Below are 10,745 nucleotides of genomic sequence, written 5' to 3'. Positions count from 1 at the left end.
TCCCGCGCCCTCTCCTCGCTCCGGCAGATCTCGCGAGAGCGCGGCCGGCTGGTGGCCGCGGGGGCTGTTGCAGCAGCGGCGGCGGCGGCGGCGGCGGGAGGAGGAGGAGGAGGCGGCGGCGGCGGCGGCCGGGGGCGGCCGAGGAGGCGGCGGCGGCGGAGGAGGCGGCGGCGGCGCGGGGGCGGCCGCGCCGGGGCGAGCAGCGGCGGGCGAGGCCCGAGCGGCGGCGGCGGCGGAGCGGCGGCGGCATCATGGCGGACAGAGACAGCGGCAGCGAGCAGGGCGGCGGCGGCGGGGGCGCGGCGGGCGCCGGGGGGCCGGGCGCGGGCGGCGGCGGCCCGGGCGGCGGCGGCGGCGGCGGCGGGGGCCCGGGCGGCGGGCTGCAGCACGAGACGCAGGAGCTGGCCTCCAAGCGGGTGGACATCCAGAACAAGCGCTTCTACCTGGACGTGAAGCAGAACGCCAAGGGCCGCTTCCTCAAGATCGCCGAGGTGGGCGCGGGCGGCAACAAGAGCCGCCTGACCCTCTCCATGTCGGTGGCCGTCGAGTTCCGCGACTACCTGGGCGACTTCATCGAGCACTACGCGCAGCTGGGGCCCAGCCAGCCCCCCGAGCTGGCGCAGGCGGCCGACGAGCCCCGGCGGGCGCTGAAGAGCGAGTTCCTGGTGCGGGAGAACCGCAAGTACTACATGGATCTGAAGGAGAACCAGCGCGGGCGCTTCCTGCGCGTCCGCCAGACCGTGAACCGCGGCCCGGGGCTGGGCTCCACGCAGGGCCAGACCATCGCGCTGCCCGCACAGGGCCTCATCGAGTTCCGCGACGCCCTGGCCAAGCTCATCGACGACTACGGCGTGGAGGAGGAGCCGGCCGAGCTGCCCGAGGGCACCTCCTTGACTGTGGACAACAAGCGTTTCTTCTTCGACGTGGGTTCCAACAAGTACGGCGTGTTCATGCGGGTGAGCGAGGTGAAGCCCACCTACCGCAACTCCATCACCGTCCCCTACAAGGTCTGGGCCAAGTTCGGCCACACCTTCTGCAAGTACTCGGACGAGATGAAGAAGATCCAGGAGAAGCAGCGGGACAAGCGCGCCGCCGCCGCCGCCGCCCCCGCCGTGGGCGCCGAGCCGCCCCCCGAGGCCGAGGCGGCCGCCGCCGGGCCGCCCGGCGCGCTGCTGCAGGCCGAGGAGCCCGAGGAGGACTGACCGCCCGCCCCCCGGGACGCGGACTGGCCCCGCCGCCGGCGGGAGGGCGGGCGGGCGGCGGGGCGCGGGGGCGGCGGCCCGGAGCCCCCCCTCCGCCCGGAGCCCCCCCGGCCGCGCCGCCCGCCCGGCGCCCCCCCCGCCGCCCGGCAGCAGCAGCGCCTCAGACCCGCCACCCATCGCTGGATGTTCCTCCACTTTACCCACCGTATCAAACAGTAAGCAGCTGCTAAAAACAAAACAAAACAAAACAAAAAAAAAAAAAAGCCAAAAAAAAAAAAAACAAAACACACAAAAAAAAAAGAGTCAAAAAAAAAAGTAATAACATTATATATGAACTGTGTTTCCTACTTGATTAAAAATATAAAGAACTGAGTGTTTATTTCCCTAATTAACCGAGAACTTTTGTACACGTTTAAGCTATTATTATTAAAAGTGTTTGCAAAAATGGTCAAGATTATAATATTGCTGAATTATATAAAAAAAAGTCCTTTTCATGTTGAGCTAACATTTGACTTTAGCACAAAAAAAAAAGAGATATTTTAGAACACGTAAAATAATATTTTTAGTTTTTTCTTCTCATTTTGTTACCAAATTTCGAACCTTACATGGAGGTTACTATAGTATATTTGACACCCTATATACCTGTGATTAGAGATGTGTATATATATATGAGGGCTAGGCATGCTGTGTGTCTGAGCTTTGTCTAAATGTTATGCAGAAGTTTGTAGAGTTAAAAGGTACGTAGGTTTAATTCATGCAAGGTAAACAATAAGTGCTCTCTTTTATACAATATGCATTGCATCTGGACCTTAAACATATAAAAATGGTCAGTGAAACTTCTGTGAACATGAAGAAAAATTATTAAAAAAGGCATTTAAATGAAATTTGCTAACTTGTGATTTTTACGTTTGAACCAAAGTTATTCAAATAGTAAAAAAAAAAAAAAAAGAAAAGAGGAAAAGAAAAAAAAAAAGAGAGAGAGAGAGAAAAAAAAAAAACGAAAAGTAAAGAATTTCCTCCCATAATATTTTTTTTCTGCACCTGTTTGGTTTACAACTGAGTAGGCGTATTGTCATTATTGTGTATATGAGATGTACTTGTATTGTTCATAATATATTTTTTTTATTCTGTGTACTTAAAAGTACTTAACCTGACGTGCAGCGGTTTCCAGTCCACCTGTTTTTGGACAGCAGGTAGCGAGTCTTTCCGTGTGGCCACTGGCACTAGCACTATCTCCTGAACTCGTGCGAGGTCCGGACCGATGCTTTGATCCCTGTTAACTTCCGTAGGCCTGTTAGGAAGCAGTGCAGCGAGGGCAGCGTGATCCCACTGAGCCATGGGGGTCGGAGTTTGGTTGGACAGTGAAAGCCAAGCCGGTGTGTGTCCGTCATGGATTTCCATGTAGCTGTGGTGCTAGTTATTATTACTGGCTACATACCTGGCCAGCCTGGCCGTGCCCTGCCCTCCCTGTCCCAGCTCCCGCCGGGCGCGGGCTCTGCTCAAAGCCTAGGCTAGGGAAACACAGATTTGTCAGAACACTAATCTGTCCAGGTGTGTTCTCCAAATTGAAATTGTTTGTAATAATAAGAAGAATAATAATAGACTTTTACAGGTTGTCTTCGTTGTTTTTCAGTTATGTTTTTTTTTTCTTTTAAAAAAAAAAGTTGGTGTGCTTTTAATTGACTAACTTCTTGCTGCTGTATAGTAAAATATTAATATATTTTTATCATTAAACTGCTGCATGACTATCATCATTGCGAGTGAAGAGAAAATGTTATAAAAAAAAGATGCCTTAAACAGTGAAAACAAAACTTTTATTTTTTGTTTTTTCTTTTCTTTTCTTTTCTTGGCTGGAATTCAGTAGAGAGCATTTCAGAGAAACTAGAATCTTGTTCCACTCGGAAGTTTTTTGGGAATGCAATCATTTTGCTGAATGGTCTTGGCTGAGTTAGGGGTCAGGTAGATCTGAGCTGCTCCTGTGCGAGCAGGAGCTGCCAGCGCTTCTTTACCGAGGGGCAAGGATGGAGTTTCTGAAGGGTGGGGAGAAAACAAAAAAAAAGCTTGTTTTAAAGAATTTGATTTCCTGCTGTCATTTTATTCCCAGTTGAAATTATAATTCCCTTTTTCGTCTTGGGGTTTTTATTTTGTTGCTTTTTTTTTTTTTTTTTTGAGATGTACTGTAAGTGTCAAAACAAGCTGTTTCCATTGTACCATGCATTATTGCCCTTGAAAGAAGTTTGCTGTTAGTGTTCACAGAAAGTTAAACACGAGCCGCTGGTAGCGAGGTGTTTCTGTTTCTTTTTAAACAATCACTGGAAATGTTTAAAATTGCTTTAATGTGCACTTTTCCTATTTCCCAGTAGTGAAATAAGCTTTTCAGAGTGCGTAATGTGACATTTGAAATGGTTCTCAATTGCATGTAAACATGTGTCTGATAACCTGCTTCTGAATCGGAGGCTCTGGATGGGCAGTTCCAGCGATTATTGTACTTCAACTGTGATGTGTCGGGACTGCACTCTCCATGCTGCTAGACGTAGTTAGGAATTTAATTGCTTTGGTTTTGCTACTTGATTGATTGTCTCGGTCCTGCTGTTCGCTGCCCTCCCCAAAGTTGTCGCGCTGCCGACGGACGCGCTCCGGCGCCCGTAGTTCCACGCCGCCGCGGTGCGTTCCCAGCAATAAGTAGCGGGAGGCGAGGAGAGCACGGCAGAGTGTCCTTCCGTCCCTCCCGGCTCCTGGGAGCATCGCTAACGAGGCAGGCTCCTCCCGTGGTCTTCCTCGCCCGCGCCGCCCGGATCCTGCCCAGGATCCGGCTGACTGGAGGAGCGCACGGGCCGCGCGGGTCCAGTCAAACCAGTACAGCCTGGAACAGCCCGCGGGCAGTTCTGTGAACAGTGGCCGAGAACTTGTGGTCAGTTTTTGTCTCGTTTTGGGTTTCTTCTGCGTGTTTCCTTGGTTTTTTTGTTTCGTTTTGGTTTTTTCTTCTTTTAACGCACGTTCTGTATGTTCAAGGACTTGATGAATGATGATAACGAAAGACTAAAATGACTGTAAAGATTCGTGGGATTTTGCTCCTGGTTGTTTTAGTTTTCATTGGATTTATTTTTTTGCTTTTTTTGTTTTAATTTTTGTTTTCCCGGAGGTGCTCGGTACTTTACCAAGGCTCTAATATCTCAGTATTTAAAACAAAGTACAGAAAACCCTGTTTAATGTTAGAAGAAGAAAGGTATATTTGACCATATGTGTTGTTTTTAAAAAAGACAGTATGCTCAAATGTGCCAAGATACCTAATTCCTGAGAAGTATGCCTTATATTTTCCTTGATGATATGCTTTTAAATGTCTTGTAGAATAGGTCCAAGAGCATGATAAAAGCTACTTTATAATGACTACGTGCAAGAAAACTTGAAATTCATTGCAATACTGACATTATTTTATTTTTAAGTTAAAGGGACACTGTCAAGTAAGTTACCATTGAAATACAACCACCTTTTAAGTGGTTTTATGCTAACGGGGAAATGTCCTCCGAATTCAAATTCTATTTTTTTTGTTAAAATGAAAACAAAAAAATAAAATCGCTCTGTCTTTGAGAATTTAAATAAAAAAGAAAAAAAGAAACAGCACGAGCCGCTGTTGATTCCTGCCTCTTCTTTGCGGTTCCGCTTACGATGCTGCGGCGGGAGGCAGCCAGCAGCTTTCCCGGGAGCCGGGGGGCCCGGCCGGACCCTCCGGGGTTCCCCCCGAGCCCCGGTACCGGGAGCCCCCGCGTTGGGCCGGGCGGGATCGGCGGGCGAGCAGGACCCGGCCGCGGGTGCCGGGAGCGCGCCGAGTTCCCAGCCGGGCGCGCCCGTATGCGGAGGGCTTTTCGTTTTTTGAAAATTCAATTGGGGAAAAAAAAAACAAAAACAAAAAAAAGGAAATAAATACTTGACAGTGTCACTTTGTGCGTATCCCTCGCAGGGGTTGAAATGCGCTGGGCGTAGCGCTGCCGGGAGAGCGGTTCCCGACCTGTCCCGGGACTGTGGGAAGCGCTGAGGGGCTGCCCCGGGGGCAGCGGGCGGGCGCAGAGCCCACCCCGTGAGCCAGGCAGAGCTGCTGCCGGGGATTTAACCCCTGCTCAGAGCCGACCGGTAACTTCTATTTTTTCGTTTAGTTTTGGGTTTGGGTTTTTTTTGGGAGCAATTACTTTGTTGCCTTTAAAAATAGCACTGTAACCACCTTTTTTTATGATTAGCTGTAGTGTAACCTTTGTCCCTTCAAACTATGCAAGCTATGAAATGTAAATTAGGGATCAGTTAAAGATAGTTGATTATATTCAATCAGATGACATTCATGCACTAACTGGAGTATATACAGATAAAGCTATTAGAGTGACTTGTATGCTAACAGCAAGATATAACATACCTACCTATTCTAAAAAAATGACTATTAATATTGTATAACAGGACTGTGGGGGTTGGGAGGGAATGTTATCTCTTATCTTCTTAAAAGGGGATTTAAGATTTTTATAACTGTTTTTTCCATCAAACTTTAATATTTTTGTCAAATTTTTAGGTATTTAATTTGTAAAATAGATTTTACTTTGTACTGGCGTACAGAAAATAGGGGTTGATTTAAACTTTTTTGAAGCCAAGTGATCAAGTACATTTGTAATAAAAAGTCAATGGATCTATATCAGTCGTACTCACTGTTTTCATTTCTTGTACGTTCTAATGCAGTGGCGCTCTATGTCTCCCAAGGAAAAAAAAAAATTGGGGAGGGGGGTGGAAGGAGAAGGCAAAAATGTCAGCATTGATGCTGCCAATTGATGCAACTTTGCGTGCACAAGTGGCCCCTGGTCAGTGGAGATTTGGTAGATATGCATTTTTCCTAAAACCGCGGTGCACTTTTTCCAGAAGGGTTTATGCAAACCTGACGTTTTTGGCATGTCCTCCCTTCATGCTTCCACCTTGGCGCCCGTAAACTCCAAAGTCGACCTTTGGGAAGCGCCTTTCCCTGGCACTTCAGAAAAAGCAAAGCCAACCAAAGCAAAACTCTGATTTCTTCTAAAGTGGTGAACTACAGCACATGATGTTTTTGCACCCTCACACACTGCCGCCCTTCCTCCAAGGTCTGCCACTTGCTTTTCTCTAAGTTCAACAGGTCAAAGTTTTTTTTGTTTCATTTTTTTAAGTAAAATTGCCAAGTGTTTTGGATCGAAGACTTCAGCAGATCCACCGAGCTTGGATCCAACACCTTGCAGAACACTGATATAATTATTTTTTGGTTGCTTGTTTGCTTTAAACCCAGCCCTCCCCTTCCCTGTCCCAGGGCATATACCAAATCTGATTGACTTGTCTGTGGCAGAAGTTGTGGGAGTCAGCAGGGAGAACGATGACATTAATGTACAAGAATGCTAAAACAGGTTTACATTTTAGGGGCTCTCTTCAAGCATGAAAACCTCAAAAGTATAACTAGAACCAACCAATTTCCTCGGTTTTGCTAGTCCTCCAGGTAGACATCGAGTCTCTCTTAGGTGAGTTGGAAAGAAGGCAGTAAAGGCAAATTCTTCCACAGCTGTGCAATTTGCTCCTTCAAAAAGCTGCTGCTTCCTACTGGATTGCGTGGCTTTTGGAGAGGTAGGGCTCTGCCTGAAGCACTGTGAGTTTCTCTTTTAAAAAGACACTGTCAAGAATTTATCTTTTTTAGAAACCCAGTTTGCAGCTTTTTTTTTTTCCTGGCTTTTTCTTACTTATTTTTTCTCTTTTTCTTTTGCTTTTTGTCAGGCTTACCCAAACTTTCCCTTTATTGTCTTACTCTCCTCCTTTGTTGGCTGCCTGCTCCTCGTTAACTCAGCTTGTGCAGCTGGAGGGTCACTGTTCCCGGTGGTGTTTGGACTATCTGGAAGAGGAGCCCAGTAGTTTGAAAATCTCATGCTGGGCTTTTTTATATCTTTTTGCACACTCATTTCTCTCCCTAAAAGTTTTACTCTTCTTGGCTTTCTCCTGTAATGCGTGAAGAAAGGTGAAGGGCTCTGAATTTTTGGTGGCAGAACAGAGAAACTGGCTGCACGCAAAGCGTTGTCACAATGTTTTGACAAAACCGACAAGGTAAACAAGCGAGTTCCATTTTTATTCCTGATTCCTTCTGCTGCTGCCATCTCCTTTGCCGCTTGCAACAATGAAAGAGAGAAAGAGAGTTTCTGCCCAGAGCTTTTTTTTTTTTTTTGTGGTTCCTTTTACTCTGCTCACTTGCACATGATTTAGCTCACTGGCACTGCAAAATGTGCGTGGGTTGTGAGCGTGGCAAGGAGATACGTATATAGAGTTTAAAGCTAGTTAAGGTTAATTTAAATGGACTTCCAAAATTATAACCTTTTTAAAAAGCTCGTATTCCCCAGAGCCTAATCTTTGGGCCTGAAGTTCATGGTATTTTTTTCTTCTCTGAAGAGGTGTGTGTTGTGTTGGGATGGCTGGGGGTGATGGCACAGGAAGGATGCTCCTCTCGTGTGGCAGCTCTCCGGAAGCTCCACAGCTGGAGCCGGGCTGCCTGCTCTGCTCTGCTCTGCTCTGCTCCCAGCAGAGGCTCCCGTTCGTGCCAGATGGTCCTGGGTCTGCTCTGGGAGTTTCTCTTAGCCTGCCTATCCTCCTTTGCTTGTTGTCTTTCCAAAGCATTTCAGTTCCTGATGGGCTGTGTGTTAACAGTACTGCAGTCTGGGAGAAAGGCAGCTCACATCAGGGTCTGCAAGCATCCCACTTCTTGTGAATTACAAGTGGGCCACGAGGCTTTTCTGGGCTGTGTGTTGTTTGTTGTTAGTGCAGAACAGCTGCAGATAGCAAAGAGAAGTAAAGGCCAAATCATCCATTTGCAGGGGGTTCACAGTGTTACTTCTCCAATGGCATTCTGGATATTTTACTGCAATTTGGTTGGCATAGAAGTTGCTGGAGGAGTACATTGGAAGGGAAAGGATGAGCAGGTTGGTGTTGGGGCAGGCGTGGTGCTGTCACTAACAAAGGCATTTCCTGAGCCGGCAGACTCAGGCTGGGTGAGGGAGTTTGTCCAGGGGAGGAGCTCCCAGCAGTCACAGCAGAGGTGTTATCTGTCTGGAGGGTGGGAAAAGGCTTTCAGAGCAAGGTGGGAGAGGGGATGTGGCAGAGATGGATGGCCAAGGTGCACCTGGGCTGCCATGCAAATGCTTCAGCATCAGCACAGCTCTTAAGAGAAGCCCATGAGAGCCTGATGACAGTGGCTCATTGCCACAAGCAGCTGAGGGGTGTCAGGCAGCTGGTCCCAAGGGATCATGGAGCAACTCCCCAGCTGGGGTAGCTCTGCTGGTCCCCATTGTTGCAGTTTGGTGGCTGAAGCCAGATGAGCATTTTGTGTTTTGGAAGAGTCAAAGCATGTCACTCCCACCTCTATAAAAGTAGTAACCGGTTGTGTAGCCTGTTTGAGGCAAAATATCACAGGAGAGGGAGAGTTGAAGTCATGCAGCAAGAAACGAGGCGTGTTTTCACGGAAAAAAATGTCAGCTGGAGATTAAGTGAAAAAAGATAAAGATAGAGGACTTTTGGCCTCACTATCTGTCTTTTGAATGTTGACTGATTAAAACAAGACAGAGTGAATGGCTGGGTATCCCCAAACAATGCTTCACTGTCCCCCTGCAGATCGATACTGCTGGCACTCCTTCACCCGGAGACAGGATCTGGTCCTGAGCTCTCTGCTCTGGAGGCACCGTGGCCAGCCGAGGTGGAGCCTGCTCAGGCTGGCCGTAGATTTTGCCTGCACGTGGGTGTTGTCTTGTTTTGGGTGACCAGACATCACCTGGGCTGTGGCAGGACCTCTGCAGCTCGAGCTGGGTGTGTGGTTTGGTAGGGAAATTCTACTGTCCCTGTATGATGTACCTTGGAGCAGTCTAAGAGCACAAGACCTGATACAGTTTGGGTTTAACTAAGACAAGTTTTACCAACCAATGGGCATTAAGTTTATCATGCCGAGCTAGAGCTCATAGGAGAGTGAAATATCCAAAACACAGGTAACATAGCTGTCAGGTCCTGAGCAGGCTCTACTTTGCTGTTGAACTTGGTGACCCTGGCCATTTCCACACCTCCTTTTGAGGCCTGAGTTCATGACATGTGTGAACCTCTGCTCCTTTCTGGATCAGCCATCAGCTGGGAGGGTTTTTGGTTTGAACGGGAATCTTCTGGATCTCCCCAGCAGGAACTCAGTCTTAACTCAGACAATTCCTTGGTTTTGTTTGTGATCAGTTGGTTTGCTGTCCATCCTGACATTAGCTTTGCAAAAATACACACCTTAGCCCTTTCTGAGTCTTGGGCCACATAGCAGACTGAAGTGCACAGAGGATTGGCTGCAATACTGGCAGTGGCAGTTTCTGCTGAGTCTCCCTGGCTGTGGCGTTGAAGCATTTTTTCTTGAAACACTATCTTGAAATATGCAGGAAGCAAGAAAAACCAGCTTCATTCTTTCTGTTCGAGACTGGAGAGGTGAGAGGTGTGGATTTACATCTGCAGCATGGAAGGATGTGCCCCTCTCTGCTGGGGAGACCTTGGAGGGAGGTGGCTGTTGTGGGAGCTGATCCAGTGTGCGCCGCTGGGACGGCAAGTGCATGACTTGGAGAGATTTAGACAGCTTTTTGGGAAAAACCTCCTTGTGTTGAAATGTCATCCCAGTCATGATGTTGATTTCAATGGAGAATTGCTTGTGAAAGTGGCTTGCAAGCTGTGTCTGAAGCCCCATGACCGTGCTGACCCCGGTGGATTTGGCTGTGGTACTGAACACGGTGCAGAGACCGTGCAGCAGCCCCGTGGGTGCAGCCTTGGTGCAAGAGATCGTGTCTTACTGACACAGGGCAGCAGTCTGGGCTGGGAGGTGTTACTGTCATGCTTGCAGGGAGGTCTGGGAGCTGAGCCTGGGCTCTCAGACATCATCACCACCGTGCTCTGGATTGATGCACGGGCCAGCATTGGCACGGGGGGGTTTCGGGGGGGCTGCTGCGGGGCTGACCCCCCCAGCGTGGTTTGTGCTGATGTGGCTGGTGTTGAGGTGAGGCTGGAGGAGGCTGTGTCCATATCATGGTCCTGGATAGTTTCTGTTGCTGGGAGCTGAGTGTCAGTAAATGAGCAGCGGTTGTTTTTTCTATTACTGGTGAATGTCTTGTGCGACTCAGGCTCAAACTGCTGTGTGCCCGTCGAGGCTGGGCCATTAGAGGTTTGGGGGGGTTTCTTCTCACTCTGGGTAGAAAGGTGGCTGTCAGAGGGCAGGACAGGGGTTGTGCATCGGGCCAGACCTGTCTGTCGGGATGTCTGGGAGCAGCATTGTCATTTGAAAGGCAGCCACCTTGGTTTGGGTGTGTCTGTCCCCCAGCTTGCGCTTGCTCTAGTGTCTCCCTAGGGAATGCATTTTATTTCTCCGTGCTCCATCCTGGTTGCACAATAGTGAGCACGATGTAGGCTGCTGGCTTTATTGCCTGCAGTCTGCTGAGGTTTGGAACTTGCCTGGGCTCACCTCTTGCCCAGGCATCTCATATGGGCAGGGGAGCTCAGACCAGC

General features: G+C 48.9%; 1 protein-coding gene across 1 annotated transcript; it reads left to right on the top strand.

The window, feature by feature from the left end:
• The first annotated feature begins 236 nt into the window (after positions 1-236).
• PURA (purine rich element binding protein A) lies at positions 237-1,210 on the top strand. The gene has a single exon (XM_084216094.1). The coding sequence runs from the start codon at positions 252-254 to the stop codon at positions 1,200-1,202; it is 951 nt and encodes a 316-aa protein (XP_084072220.1). The 5' UTR covers positions 237-251; the 3' UTR covers positions 1,203-1,210.
• Positions 1,211-10,745: the final 9,535 nt, after the last annotated feature.

The sequence above is a fragment of the Fringilla coelebs genome (assembly GCF_963513975.1).
Source record: "Fringilla coelebs genome assembly, chromosome: 15".
NCBI lineage: Eukaryota > Metazoa > Chordata > Aves > Passeriformes > Fringillidae > Fringilla > Fringilla coelebs.
The sequence above is the reverse complement of the archived record's forward strand: the minus strand, read 5'-3'. Positions and strand labels throughout refer to the sequence as shown.

What these genes read in the sequence shown, in the direction of transcription:
- PURA (XM_084216094.1), top strand. Translation starts at nt 252, where the DNA reads ATGGCGGACAGAGACAGCGGCAGCGAGCAGGGCGGCGGCGGCGGGGGC.